At 45.9% G+C, this 15,537-nt stretch overlaps 1 protein-coding gene and 1 long non-coding RNA gene across 2 annotated transcripts; one reads left to right on the forward strand and one right to left on the reverse strand.

The window, feature by feature from the left end:
- Positions 1-4,379: 4,379 nt before the first annotated feature.
- Positions 4,380-7,105, reverse strand: Jun (Jun proto-oncogene, AP-1 transcription factor subunit). The gene has a single exon (XM_046451135.2). It carries the CDS (start codon positions 6,139-6,141, stop codon positions 5,137-5,139), a length of 1,005 nt encoding a protein of 334 aa, XP_046307091.1. The 5' UTR covers positions 6,142-7,105; the 3' UTR covers positions 4,380-5,136.
- A 475-nt stretch (positions 7,106-7,580) lies between these two features.
- LOC124097017 (uncharacterized) lies at positions 7,581-15,091 on the forward strand. The gene is made up of 2 exons (XR_006853078.2): positions 7,581-8,286; positions 14,042-15,091. It is a non-coding gene; the product is annotated as an uncharacterized LOC124097017 (long non-coding RNA).
- Positions 15,092-15,537: the final 446 nt, after the last annotated feature.

Below are 15,537 nucleotides of genomic sequence, written 5' to 3' on the forward strand. Positions count from 1 at the left end.
CGAAAAAAAAACGAGTGTTGTATGAAGGTGTTATTATTCAATTCCTCCAGTATAATAAAAACACTGGCCTCTTCAAAGTTTGTATAGTTTGAGTCCATTAGTCCCAATGAGCTTAATCAGTTCTGGTGACTATAGACAAAGTCAGGTTTGGGTCTTGCAGCCATGAGGACCCTCTCGGTGCTCTCCCCTGGGAGTCCTGGCCTAGGCAACTGCAGGCCCATTTCTTCATATCTGTTTATTTGAGTTTCCTGATAGAGAGCATTTTTTGTAAGATGGCTTTCTTTCAGGATATCAAATGGACTCAGGGGAAGGAAAAACTTCAGTAGCATAGGTGTAGAGTGAGCTTTCCCACATCTCTCTTTAGGTCTAACTTGTCCGAAAGGTGTATAATGAGAAATGTGCTGTGATGTAGCTTGGACAAAGCCATTTTCTTCCCCCGTCTCCCCCGACTCTAGGACTACTTAAATACCAGGCATTCTAGATCAACCAGAGACTTCTTTCTGGTATTACTTCCCTTACTTACCCCTCCCATCCCCTGCATTCTGTCATTGCAGTATAAATCTTTCCAAAGTTGAGTGTCCACGTCCTTGCTCTGCTTCAACTTCTCTACATTCCTCCATCACCTATAAATTAACAGAATACATGTCACTGCAAAGTCGGAGCCCTAAATTACTCCTCTGCTTCATCTCCTCTACTTTTCTTCTCACATCTTCCTTCCCAGCCCCTTCAAGCAGCTTACAAGTCCCTTAACACACTGTGTTTTCTCAAGCTTTGCCTACAAGTTCTTCTCCCCAATTTTTTCTGCCTAGTGAATTCCACTGGATCCACTCAAATGATACTTGTCCCATAAACTCTTTCCAAATAATGGATTCTTCTCCCTTCACCCGGCACCTCTTTCTTAGAGCACGTGTCTTATGCTAATGGAATAGTCTCTGTTTCCTCTCCATTGTCTCTCACCAGAATGAGTTCTTTGAGAACAGGAATGATGTCTTGTTCATACTGCATTCCCATAGTCTAGCATAAGGCCCCAGAGAGATCCAGGAGGGCCATCCCCTTTTGTGAGGATATCCACAAGTCCAAGACCAAATAAATAGAGCTGGTTTCTGGAGTTAGGAAGGGATAGTTTCACTTCTGGAGCTCTCCCTATCTTATTCCTCTTTCCTCGTCCACAAAACTCTACTTGACCCATAAGGAAGTGGGCGGTGGAGGCAAGAGGCAGGTGGATGGGAAGGAATAGTCTTTTTCCTGGCACCAACCAATGTACTTCTTCTCCAACAACAAAAGGACATATCTAATAGATGGATTATTAAGATCCCTGTCTCAGCAAGCAAACATTGGGTATGAACTTCTAAGACCCCTGAAATACATATAACTTTATAAACAGAAAATCCCCTTTGTCATTACCAGTGAAGCTAGTTGTTTTTAATAAAGTCACATCTATAACTGCTTTTTGTGCCTGCTTAATGATACACACATCTCTCCCACCTCCCATCTCTACCTTCAAGTCTAATGTTTCAGGCAGACTCATTTTACATAAAAAGGTGCCCACTTGCATTAGTGGAAGACAGAAGGGATGCTCTGTATGGCTGGAGTATGAATGTGTTAACAGCTTAATACTTTTAAGAACTAGCTTTAAAACTTGGTGATTTTCTTTACTTTTCCAGCATGGGGTGGTAGTCTTTGATCCATCTGGGATTGTATACCAGGAAACAGATGAAGCATATTTCTCTAGGAGAGATTACAGCCTGGAAATACATTGAAGGAGGATTTAAGTTCACTCATTCATTCAGTCATCAGAAATGAACATCTAGGGTTGGGGTTGTAGCTCAGTGGTAGAGCACATGCCTTGCATGCATGAGGCACTGGGTTCGATCCTCAGCACCACATAAAAATAAATAAAGATATTGTGTCCATCTACAACTTAAAAGAAAGGCATATTTTAATAAAATGAACATCTACTATGTGCTAGGCCCATTTCAAGAGTCTGGGGATTCTCTGATGAACAGGAGAGGGTCCTGACCAGGAGACATAAATGTTCACAATGGTAACATTGTGTAAGGGCTGTCATAGAAGTATTGATAAAATACTATGAAGCTCAGAGGGAAATTATTTATTTCAACAGGAATGGCTTCACAGAGAAAGTATCATTCATACCAAGCTAGCCTTGATTAATGGGTAGGAGTCTTTTTTGAACCAGAAGAAAAGGTATTCCAGGCAGAGGGATGAGCTGGGGGGTGCAAGCAGAATCTTGGAAGGGTGAATGAGGGTGGGATTCAGATTCATACAAAGATGTGTTTCTGATAGAAGAGCATGTAGCCATTAGTTCCAGACTAAATCATCTTTTGGGGTTCACAGAACTCTGGGAAGTCCAAATAAAAGCTAATGATCTCTGCCTCCCCCTCATACCATTATGTAGTCATTTCTATTGATTTCATGAATGCTTTATCCCCATGGACATAGTGAGTTAAGAATCCATGAATGAATTATTTATTATATAAATATATATAACAAATTATATGCCATTAGCTTTATTCTCTGAGTGTTACCCAAAGAATAACTCATCGAAGGTCCATAATGAAGTTAATCATTGAGTATGTCTATACATAATTAGCTGATTTTCTGCTTTCAAACTTTATGTCACTTGTTAGTTTCCTCTTCAATTTTTCTACCCCTTTTGCTTAGAATGATTACATTTGCAGGGATGTACTTTGAGAACATTAGTTGAAAAAATCAAGTGTGGGGATAAGTCTGACTTTTCATTTTTTAAACACTGAAGTCTAAAGTAAACTGGGGAGTGGTGTGGCTTTTCTGTGCTGCACTGTTGTCTGGGCTTAGTCTACCTTTGCAGGTAATTAATTCCCCAGCCTACTTATTTTTTCTAGTTGGCTCTTGTTTAGCTCACAGAGCCCCACCCCAATGTGCTTTACTGTCCCTCTGCTGACTATTCCTACATATGGTCAAAATCAACTTACCTTCCGGGTTGCTGACATCGGCAAATTCACTGTTTGGCAAACTCCACTCTGCTCCCAGTAACCCCTTTGTTTAAGAGTGGTATTACAACAGAGTATATCTGATACCTAACAAGGCTGTCCAATCTCTTCCACTCCTAGATGTACTCCTAAGGAGAAACTCTTTGTGTGTTTAGATTTACAGCCACAGGCAGGATATTAGCACTCCCAGACCTGTTGGGTACTAGAGCACTGCTAATGAGCAAACAGCCCTGCCTCAATTAGTGGTTTGTGAAATATTCCTGGATATCAAATTGCTTCTGCTGCTTGATAATCACACTGGCTCTTGGGATGAAAAGCAACCAAGTAAAAATTGTTCCCTTGTTGAGCACTGCCTTGTTGATATAAGTTATATCTGCAGATAGATTTTACTTTCGCCATTTCCCCAGAGCTGAAGTTTGGTTTACATGTATAAACGGATTGATGTTTGTATTTTCTCTTGTGAATATTTTCCATAGTATTTAGATTAGCAGCTTTTGAAACTGTTTCTATAATAATTATATAAGCCAGTTTATTTTAAAAACAAATTAAGAAATAAATATGGATACAAAATTGTAAACCGCTATACTGCTAATTTTCTTAGGCATAGATGTTCCTTTTAGGGGGAAAGGAGAAAAAGAAGATGGAGAGGGAGATAGGCAGACAGACACTGGGAGAATGTTTCATCCAGATCACAACTTCTAGTTTGACTCTTTCAAAATTCTTTTCTTCTTAATTATCGAGTAACTTCAGATTGCAATGTTAACCCCAGAAACTGAAAAGAAAGCTTTAGTATAAGTATACAGCTTGCTTGGGAAGAAAAAGGTAGAAAAGGGAAAGGAATTCAAGATTTGTTATTATTGGTATTTGAATACATTTATTGTGACAAGAATGCTGTTATAAATATTCATAAGCAAAGGCCATCTTTTTTCATCTAGGAATTGTTAAAGTGAAGATTTCAAATTGGATGGATACATCTTTTGTAAAAATTTGCAACAAGCTCCTGTTTTGAGAATAAGCATCTATTGTTAAATTCTACTAACATTATAAATGGTCACAGCACATGCCACTTGATACAATTCCAAACTTTCCAACTGTTTGACTTCCCGGTGGGCTGCTCCCCTTCAGCCAACCCCCACTTCTTCTTCCAGCCTCCTGAAATACCACACTACCACAAACCAGTTTGGTAAGCAATTCTGTACAGACAGCTTGGGAAAGGAAGAGTACAACCTGATGATAGCATCAGGTGCATTTATTCCTAAAGTCTAACAAAGAGCAGTTTTTATTGCTTGATAGCAAGAAGCGCTATGGGTGATTTTCATTGACACTCAAGTCTTTCAACTCCACCTAGATACCTTTATCTATAGATAATGCAGAAAAGAGGTTGGGGGATACTTTTCAACATTTTATTGTATTTTCTTAAATATCCTTTCTGGAATTTTCAGAAACAAAACATAAAAAAATTATATACTTTATTACAAATGGTAAACTCAGAGTGCTCCAAATCTCTTATTTACAAACAACACTGGGCAGGACACCCAAACAAACAAACATGAAATAACTTACAAAGGCAGGAAGCTGTTTATTGACAGTAATCAGCTTTCATCAAATTAAAAAAAAAGTATATATGTACATACACAGTTGAAGGCAGGCCCCAAAGAGTTCATCTGTAGGCTAGGCCTTCCTTGCCCTCTCAAACCTCCCTCCCGCCTCCCCTGCCCAACCCTCCCCGCTTTGTGTTCTTAAGGAGTACTACAGAAGCAATCTACAGTCTCTATTGCAGTTTGTAAACCCCCGCCCCCCTTTTAATACTGAATGAGATTGAATGTTAGGTCCATGCAGTTCTTGGTCAATGTTAAAGAAAAGTCTATCGTTCTGTTTGCGCTGGGACAGCCCGTTCGCAAAGCGGGGCAGCCCGCAGGCGGGCCCGCTCCCTGGCTTCACGCCAAGAGAAGGCGCGCCAAGTCCTTCCCACTCGTGCACACTGGGGGCGCCGTCAGGACGCAACCCAGTCCAACTTGGATACCCTTGGCTTTAGTCCTCGGACACTTCTTTTTTTCTCTCTGTCGCAACCTGTCAAGTTCTCAAGTCTGTTTCTTCTTGTTTTTTTTTTTTTTCTCCGTTGCCCCTCAGCCCCGACAGTCTCTCCTCAAAACGTTTGCAACTGCTGCGTTAGCATGAGTTGGCACCCGCTGTTAACGTGGTTCATGACTTTCTGTTTTAGTTGTGCCACCTGTTCCCTGAGCATGTTGGCCGTGGACGCCAGCTCCGAGTTCTGCGCTTTCAAGGTTTTCACTTTTTCCTCCAGCCTGGCGATCCTCTCCAGCTTCCTTTTCCGGCACTTCGAGGCGGCAATGCGGTTCCTCATGCGCTTCCTCTCAGCCTTGATACGCTCCTGGGACTCCATATCGATGGGAGACAGGGGCGGCGTCTCGCCGGGCATCTCGGGCACGGTCTGCGGTTCCTCCTTCAGGGCCTGCAGCCGCGGGTGCTGCACCGAGATCTGCTGGGGCAGGTGGTGTGGCGGCTGCGGTGGCGGCTGCTGCTGCTGGGGCTGAGCGGGAAAGCCCAGGCCGGCCGTGCCGTAGGAGGGCGCCCCGCCGCCGCTGCTCAGCGCGCCCGGGTTGAAGTTGCTGAGGTTAGCGTAGACCGGTGGCTCGCTATGCAGGCTGGCGCTGAAGCCACCGTTGCCGCTGCCGCCCGCCACTGAGGCCACCGCGGGAGCCACCATGCCCGCCCCGCTGACCGGCTGTGCCGCCGACGTGACGCTGGGCAGTGTGTTCTGGCTATGCAGCTCGGCCAGGGCGCGCACGAAGCCCTCGGCGAAGCCCTCCTGTTCGTCAGTCACATTCTTGGGGCACAGAAACTGGGTGGGGGTCGGCGTGGTAGTGATGTGCCCATTGCTGGACTGGATGATCAGGCGCTCCAGCTCCGGTGACGCCAGCTTGAGCAGCCCTACATCGGGAGAAGTGAGAAGGTCCGAATTCTTGGCGCGGAGGTGCGGCTTCAGGCTGCCCACCGGGTCGGCTAGGTTCAGGGTCATGCTCTGTTTCAGGATTTTGGGGTTACTGTAGCCGTAGGCACCGCTTTCGGACTGAAGGAACGAGGCGTTGAGGGCATCATCGTAGAAGGTCGTTTCCATCTTTGCAGTCATAGAACAGTCCGTCACTTCACGTGGGGTTTGTTTGAGCTGTGCGCAGAAGTTTCGGGGTCGCAACAGCGCGCTGGCAAGCAGGGGACACCCGCGCCTCCCCAGCCTTTAGCAAAGAAAGTTTCTCTAAGAGCGCGCGCCCCCGCTGGCTGATCTCCCCCCAGCGCCCTCTTTCCCAGCTCGCTCCAGGGAGCGCAGGGTTAAGACGCCGCCAGCACTCTTACTCCTCCGATCGCGGATCGCGCGCGCTGCCCGGCTTTAAAAAGTCGCGGTCACTCACTGAGCGCTCTTTGGGCGCAGCTGTACCTCGGAGCCAGGTGATGAACTCGCCTCCCGGGGCAACGGCTCTCCGGCGGCTCTGGGCAGCACCGATCCCACAGTGACGGCGGGTGGTGGCCGCCCGAACTCAGATGTCTGTCCCCTCCTCCGCTGCGAGGGGGAGGGGGACGCCCGGCAGCCGCGACTCGCGCTCGCCCAAGTTCAGCAACCAGTGCTAGCAAAGCTGAGCGCAGGTCTCTCCTCTCGCCGCTGCCTTCTTTTCTTTACCGTCGCCGCGGCAGCCTACGGCGCAGGGTGGGTTTGCAAAAGTTCGTTCCGGGACCCGGGGCCACAAGTCCCTGGTCCACAAGGCCGGGAAAGTTGCTTGCTGCTGCTGCTGCCGCTCGCTGACTTCCCCGCGCGGACAGTCGCCGCTCTCGGCGGTTGTCAGCAGTGCCCAGACAGCGGGGCTCTCCTCCCGGGGGCGGCAGGAAAAGGGGATCTCCAGGCGCTCCCCAAAACACCAGCCCGGGCGCCACAGGCACTAGCTCTAGGCTGTTGGTGAGAAAAGAACCAGATTTGCAGCTCAGACTCCACTGCCGTCCTCCTGGCTGGCTGAGTGTCTGTCTCCCTCAGTCCGCACCTCCACTCCCGCCTTGCCGCTTCAGCTACACTCAGTGCAACTCTGAGCCCTTATCCAGCCCGAGCTCAACACTTATCTGCTACCAGTCAACCCCTAAAAATAGCCCATGATGTCACCCCAAGGCCTTCCCATTGGCTCGCGTCGCTCTCAAGGGGGCGGGCCCGCCCGTCGCCATGGAGACCCCACCCTAGAAGATTCTTCTCCGGGCCCGCGGAGGCTCACGGGATGAGGTAATGCTCCGCTGCCCTCCTACAGTTGGGCCCTTCTTTCTCCTCCTCTCTCCTTCCCCCTCCCGCGCTCCTCCGGCCGTCTCTTCCCGGGTCCCCGCCCGGCGCGTCTTTCCCGGCCCGCCCGGTGCATTGTGGGCTGACGTCTTGGGGTTTGACTGTCTAGTGACGGTGACTGCTGCGAGCCGGTGCACGCTCGCAGTGTCAGACCCAGGCAAGCTCAAGTTCAGGGCTCAGGAGCGGGATGCGGGGACCTGGAAGGCTAGGGATGCGGGCCAGTCTTCTGGGGCAGAGTGCGCAGACGGGGAATGGAGTTATCTGCCCACGTGGGGGGCTCGGAGTCGGCACGGCCAGGAGGCTGGGCGCTGGAGCCCGTGCCCCCCCCCACCCCCCCGCACTTCCGGGGGGCGGGAGCACCGCCCTTAAGGTGGCTCTGTGAGGTCCCGGAGCTGGCGAAGGAAAGTGGGCTTAAGTTTGGGGACGGTCTTGAGAGTCGGTTCCCTATGTTGAGAACGTTCGGAAGTTTGTCTCTTGTTCAAGTTCAGGGGTCCGCACGGCTGTGTGGCTGCGCCGCAGAAGCCAAGCTATTTCATTGCTGGATACGGATTTAGCTGAGTCCCCTGCACCCTACTTCACCCTCCCGGAACGTGTGGGAAAGCGTGCAGAGGATTCAGCTTTGCTTCCCAGGGCGGTCTTTTTAGGGGTGGAATTAGGGTGCAACTCAGCGTCTAGATGGGAATGAGCATTCCGGAAATCAGAAATTCAGGGAACCGAGAGTTCGCCTGCGCCCGACTCCCGCCCCCGCGCAACGTGCGCACCTCCCCACCCCCAGCACACACTATAGCACTCCTTCCGCCCTGATTTGCCTCTGGGAAAACAAGCCGGAGAGCTGGGGGCAGTCTCCCAAAATCACGCCGCGGAGAACTGGGTGTCTGGAATAGAAGCGTGCTTATATCTCTCCACTCCCTGTCTGGTGGTGGGCCCATATTCTGTGCAGCCTCTAGGAAGCGCTAGACCCATGTAAGTGGTTTCTTTTCTGCGGTTAGGATCTTACCCCTGCCCCCCACCCTTATGGACCAGAGTATATGGTGGAAATACTGAAGTCGGGAATCGTGGTTCTCTCTTGGACAGGCCCCCACGGTGTGAAGTGCGCAAATCACGGAACTTCTCTGAGCTTTCATTTGCCTCATCAGCAAGTGGGACTGGAGAGATCCTCCGCTTTGGTCTGCCAGGAGTTAGTAGCATTGTTGCCTTCAGGGAAGTGGTCACTAAACAGCCCCTTCCCTACCCTTTCTTAGAGTTTCCCAGAGCCCCTACTAGTGTGATTAGGGGAACCAGTTGTATTTTCCAGTGAGGAGCAGGAGGGGAGGAAAAGGTTGGCAGTCAGCTTTTCCCCAAGCCTTCCAACTGAGTCTGGGGTTTGACGTATGTCCTATAGCAGTTTAATTTCCTGGGTTATGATTGGAACTTTGCTGCTGCTGAACTTGGGGGAATTCATCCGTGGGTTTGTAGACCAGGGCCTTAAGGTATCTGTGGCTTTTGTGATTTCAGAAACCAACAGCAGCTGGTATCAGTGGGAAGTCGTCCAACTTTTCTTCACTCCAGGCACTAACCTCCCTGTCACTCCTGGAGGAGAGGATAACTGGCTACTACCAGCCAGGCACTGAGTTGGGGTGGGGGTGGGGTAATGATACCAGTGATGACAGGATCCAGTTACTTCCCCCAAGGAAGAACATTATCTGTGGCCTGAATCATTATCTGCTAATCAGGGAGCTGATGTTCTATATAATGTTTTATAATAAAACGAAGTTTCATGCACCTAACACCCACAATCCACCAGGTTTTCTAAACAATGTATACCATTGTCTTCTTACAACCATTTTGAGAAGCATATATAATTATCCAGACCAAACCTGAGGAAATAGTCCCAGAAATATTGAGTGTCTTGCTCAGGTCACACAGGCAGCTGGAAATTGATCTCAGATTTGTGTTGCATTCCCTTGTATTTTCTCCTTTCCTGCAAACTTTCTTGTGAAGTATTAGTTTTGTGCAGAGGAAAGAGTGCTTGGGAGATGGAAGAAATGTTTTTTTTCCTGAGCCTCTGATTGTAACTCCTATCAGAGCTCTAGTATGTAGAAGCCTAATCTCAGGACCTGGTAAATAATATATATATATATATATATATATATATATATTTTTTTTTTTTTTTTTTTTTTTTTTTGCCTAAGGGTTCTTTGTGTTCATCTCTGCCTTATGTGGTGTAGCAGGCCGATTTTCGTCTTGTGTAGAGAAATAGCATATTTCACCCCAAAATTAACAGCTCTGATCATGGCAATGTCTCTGTCTGGAGGCCTTCATTGGCCTCCTCTTTTTTACCAGGAGAGATTTCCACTCCTTTGCCCAGAAGGGGCCAGTTCAGCACCTCCTCTTTCTATCCTCCCTTGTCCCTCCCAGTTCCCTGTCAGGAAAAGCTGAGTTCTTCTGTCCTAATGAGCAACCCTAGCATGGGTTGAAATTTCCTGCTCCAGCTTCATCCCCACTGTCCTAATGAGCAACCCTAGCATGGGTTGAAATTTCCTGCTCCAGTTTCATCCCCACTGTGGGTCTTCGGGGAAGCTCTGCTCACTGTGGTCACTTAAGGACTGTTGTTGAGGAGGCTTCATGTTGACAAGGCGCTTCTCAACTACCTTGAATGGGGGAGAGTACTTAGCCAATCACGGACTGGGCCTGGGTACATCACTTCTGCTCATGTACCACTGACCAAAGCAAATCATGTGGCCCTGCCAACTTTAAGACTCTGTGACCATGCCAAGTGTCTGAAAAGGAGTGTCTCTCCAGGAGTACTTGAGGAAACTAAGGACTCTTACAGTCTCCATTTCTGTTCACCAAATGTTTGGTTCACTCTTGCCTCAACCACAGTATTTGTTCACCCTTTCCTCAAGGGTGTCAGCCCTGAAGACCCTTCCAGTCACAATATCAGCTCATTTTCCAGATTTTCTGGATGATGTGTAGTAGAGTCTGCCTCGGGTCCAGATGTGTCTCTGCTTCATCAGAAGGAAAGATACCTCCCCTGCATTTATTCTGGGACAGTCATAGAATCTCCATTTGGAAAGGGAAGGAATTGGAGGTCACAGTAGATGCTGGCCCACTGAGCAGATATTTTGAAGGTCCCCTCAACCCAGTACCCCAATTAAACCCTGGCTCTGTTTCCTAAGTATAGCCCTCATCTGTTGTTTTCTGTGACTCCTGGATTTGCCTCTCATAGTCTGCCTTATCTACATTAGATGTATCTTAGGGAATATACTTTAAGCCTTTAAGGAATTGAGGGATGGATGGATGTAGGTGATGTCAAATTTTGAAGATGGCCTCCTGTAATACAGGCTGCTATTCTTTGGTAGGAACATTTCTCTCAAATATGTAGACTTCTTGTCTACTGGACACCAGGCATGCCATATGCCAATAGCTGCAGCCACAGTTCTTTTCTAAACAGACTCCTATGGTTTGCAATTTTTCTTTGCTTCCTTGCTCTCTTGCCTGCAGATCCCTGTCTCTGTCTCTCACACTCTTGCCTTCAGCTTGGTTTTGAGTGCTTTAATCTTATTGGGCACTGGTGGGGGAGCTGTCAGACCTCTTCTCCTCCCTTTTTCAGAGCCATTTTGTCCAGTTGGAAGCAGACACTAAGTTACATCCTGATTTATCCTATGGTTTTAGCATTAGGTTCACACCCCTTGACTTGATCCTTGTTCCAGAGCTGATCTTCTTCAAGGTCCTTTTTTTGGTGGAAAACATTTCTTGATTTTATAGTTTGGATTGAGAAACGATTACCTCTTCTAACCTTACAAATCCCTGAATCTGTAGGTTATCTCTACTCTTTTTCATTCCTGCTCACTGAGTGGCCAGATCTTTTCTGAGCTCATCTCTTTGGGAAGTTATTTAGGATAATTTCCCAAATGCATCCAGCAGCCACCAATACATGCTGCTAACATTGTTTTATACTTTCTTGCTTTAGTTCAGTAGGTTGGTGACTTTCCTTCTACATTATCACAGATGATGGATTTACCAAATAGATCACTATCCTTTCAGCTTCTGATAACAGTGTTCTTACGTTTTTGCCAGCTGATGAATATTGAGTAGTTGACGTGTTTATTATTGTTATTACATTACCCTTTGTCTAGGTGCCAGCTTTTTTTAAAAAAATATTTTGGTTTTAGTTGTAGTTGGACACAATACCTTTATTTTATTTATTTATTTATTTTTATGTGATACTAAAGATCGAACCCAGCACCTCACACATGCTAGGCCAGCGCTTTACCACTGAGCCACAACCCCAGCCCCTGTCTAGGTGCCAACTTTTGTATCAGCCAGGAGCAGGTAGGTTATGCGCGGTAACAAAAAAATCCTAAAATCAGTGGCTTAACACCGAAACTTTATTTTTTGCTCATACTATATGTTTGAGGTCAAAGGGACTCTGCTCACTGTGCTCACTCAGAATCCTGTGCTGAAGATTTCATCCTGATGTTTCCACAGTGAATTCAGTCACCCTGGCAGGAAAAGAAAGCATAGCAAATTCACGTTGACTCTAAACCCTTCCTTCCAGGAATGAAACACATTATTCTGTTTATTGGCCCAGACCAGTCACATGAACATGCCTTCAAGGTATAGGAAAGTACAACCCTACTGTGTGTGTCTAGAAGTCAGAGAGATGGAAAAAGCATACCTCTGTCTAGACTAGGTGATGCTTTGATAGCCATCCACAAATCTGGATTACAGCCTGAATTGTTTCTCACTTGTACTGCATGTCTGTCATAAGTCAGCTGTGTTTGTACTTTTACCCCCATCTTTGCCCCAGACCCTGACTAATAAAGCATCTTTTCTCTAAAACATCACTGGTGGTTGTGGCAGAGAGAAAAGAGCATGGCTTCTAAAGCTTCTGCTGAGAGCAGTTTACATGGCCAAGCCTGATGTCAGTGGGGAGGGACAGGGAGTATTTGTGAATGGTAATGCAGTCCACCACACCCTGTACTCCACATTCCCTCCATTCCTTTGAGTCTCAACTACTCCAAACATTTTCCATTCCTCTAGCATTTTCTTCTTTCCATTTACTTTTTTTTTTTTTTTTTTTTTGTCCTTAAGCAAAATGTGAACTGGCGAACTCCTATTCACTCTTCAAGACCCAGCTCAAATAATCATTCATTCTGAAGTTTCTTCTACCCTATTCTCCCACCTAGCCCTCAAAGTTATCTTCTTTGGCTCTCACCACACTGGGTACACATCTGAAGGAGAGGATGTCAATCACATGAATTTGTAAATGCCTTCTTTAGTCCCTGACTCCAAATTCAGAAAATGTGTCCTACTTATTTTGTATTACCAATGCTTAATAAGGAACTGGGCACATGCAGCCAGAGAAGGTGCTTAATGAATGGTTGTTGAGGATTTTTTTTTAAAAGCCTTTTCCATGGTGGAATTAAGGGGGTGTTTTAATAGTCACATCAAAAATGGTACCTTGTTTTATTACATAATATATGGAACATGTGAAACCCCCTAGCTAAAATGTTAGTCTGAAGCAGCTAGTACTTCTTCCCTTACTTTGTTTTCTCCAGCCACACTGGCTATGGCTAGATCAGTGAGGATCGCCTAAATTATGATAAAATTATGTAAAAAACAGTTCCCAGATTTGGGGACTTATGATAAAAAACAAACAGAAGGAGGGTGAGAATGGTGTTTCTTGCTTCTGCTACATATCTATCAAGGTTGGGAAGGTCTCTGTGCCATGTTCCTCTGGGATCCAGACTAATGGAGCACCCACTTTTGGTAAGGTAACAGATCTCATGGTAGAGGAAAAGAGAGCTTTAAAGGGTCTTACCTGGGCCATTAAGTGTCTTTGTTTTAAATGGCCACATGTCACTTCTCACAATTAATTGGCTAAACCTAGTCCTCAGCCCCTCCCAGCCACAAGGGGCCAAGAAATGCAATCCTATTTGCCTGGAAGGCAGAGATCTGGAAGTATTTGGTGACCATTCTAAAGACTCCCACACTGGCTTTTCTTGGTTCCCCAAACATGACAAACTATCTGTTGCCTCAGAACCCTTATATGAGTCCTTCCCCTCTTCCCTATTCTTCCGCTGATTTCTTTCATTGAATTTAGCATAAGTGGTACTTACAGAGATTGCCTGTGACTTCCATACTCCTACCTGAATTAGATTTCCCCTTTTACATTCTCTCAAAAGTACCTATATATTTTTCTTTGTAGTTATTTGGATTTGAGGGTAGGTAATGAATAACACCCCTTTCAGTTAAGAATCAGCTGAAAGTTTGACACAGGGATCCTCAGATAATGGGGGTCATGATGTTATTTTGACAGTTAATATAGACTGTATTGGAGATCATGGCAGACATGAAGCCACAATGGGTTTCCTGATGCTTCACCCCTGAATTAAACTAACCTAATTGTTCCTGGCAGAGATGGGCAGCTGCAGGTTGCTTCCAAAGGGGCAATTCATGTAAACCTCCTTTGGGTGAATTAACTGTGAAAGAGAGCAAGAGGTAGGCTGAGGTAGGCTTGCTGGGGCTCCTCTTCTGAAGCAAGACAGTAACTCACTCTCCTTCCCAGGGGGAGTAAGTAGGTCTGAAAGACCTGCTTACAAATGTCCCTAACAAATGTCTCCTCACAGAAAACTGAGGCTAGGGAAATGGCAGTTTCCTCTTAGCAATAGAATTAAATATGTTATTATGTATTTCTTTGTATGATTGTGTATTTTTTAACTTTTTGTTTAAGGTGTCTTTCACCAACCAGAGGCCAAGCATCAAGAAGGCAGAAGAAAGTATCTCTTGGTCTTCACTGAGTCTACAGCATCTAGCATGGCCCAGAGAGTGTGCTCAGTCAATCTGGGTTATTCATCAGAGGTTTTGGTCAAGGAGAAGTACAGAACTGTACATCACCCTTATGGGCATGCCTAGACTGCACTCAAAATTTCCACAAAACTTTCAGGATCATAAAGTAGCCAGAGTCCTTCTGGGTGATCTTCCAAGACCTGTCCTTCTCCCAGTGAAGGACCTCCTTTGGCAGCATCTTGGCTACTTAAATATTGTAGCCACAGAGTGAGGACATGATGCCCAGAGAGCAGTAGTACTAATCCTACTTAGTGCTGCTGGCTGGACACCTGCAGGAATACTGTGGGTATGAAACTTGGAGAGCAATTTTGGCCAACCATAGAGATCTGAAGGTAGGATGGCAACACCATAAGAGACCTGAAACCATGCTCCATGGGAAAGAACGGAAAGAACTGGGATTATTCAGGTGGGCATGGGGTAGGGATGGTGGGGACAAGACAGAACATATAGGAGTCTCCAAATAGGGGGAGTTGACTTTACTCTGTAGGCTTTGAGGTCAGAGCTAGAGTAATGGTTAGACGTTAGAGAAGACAGCTGCTATATTTAAGGAAGAACTTTGTGAAATTAGTTATTTATCAATAGGACAATTACTTTAACTGTAGAATTGAAGTCCCTCCACTCAACACATATTTATTGTTTTCTATGTTCCAGACACTCTGTAAGGTTAGTTTATGATAATTCCTCGCAAGCACATAGTACTTGTGGTATTCATCACTTATTTTCACAGTTCATAAAAGCCATCTTAAGTAGTCTCATTTAGAATTTGGAGTTTGTCTCCAACATTAGTGGTTTCTCAATTCTAGAGTTACACATTTTTACTCACAAAATTTGTAAACTGCATTGATGTTTTCTCATGTCCAATGTTAGTTATATGGACATTCTTCTATCAAAACAAGTGTTTTCAGTATCATAAATCAAAATTACCTAGACTTTATCCACTGTCTTTATTGCTTCCATATTTGTTTTAAACTTTTCTGCAATAAACATGTACGTGAGGATCACTTGGGAAGATGAGATACTCCCTTACTGTTCTGGTAGAAGAACTATAAAGTATCCACCAAGCCCCTGCCCTTTGTGCCTTGGTACACAGCTAGACTGCATTTCCTGGCTCCTTTGTAAGTAGGTGTTCCTGAGTTTTAAACATTGCAAAGAGGGTCAATAGGATGTGCGTCACAGGCCTGGTTCATAAAACCATCTCTCCCTATCTCCTGATAAGGGACTCCAAGGTCATACACAGGGATACAACCACAGAGAGAAGGAGCCTGAATCTCTGAAAGAAGGTCGTCTGAAACCCAGAAATCGGGTTTGGGCTTGGATGAGAAATCAACTTTATTATGTTGATGGATTGAGATTTGGGATATTTGTTAGAGCTGCCAATGT

This window comes from Marmota monax, unplaced genomic scaffold, assembly GCF_021218885.2.
Source record: "Marmota monax isolate L192 unplaced genomic scaffold, Marmota_monax_Labrador192_F-V1.1 WCK01_AAM20220418_F8-fsc00023, whole genome shotgun sequence".
Taxonomy (NCBI): Eukaryota; Metazoa; Chordata; class Mammalia; order Rodentia; family Sciuridae; genus Marmota; species Marmota monax.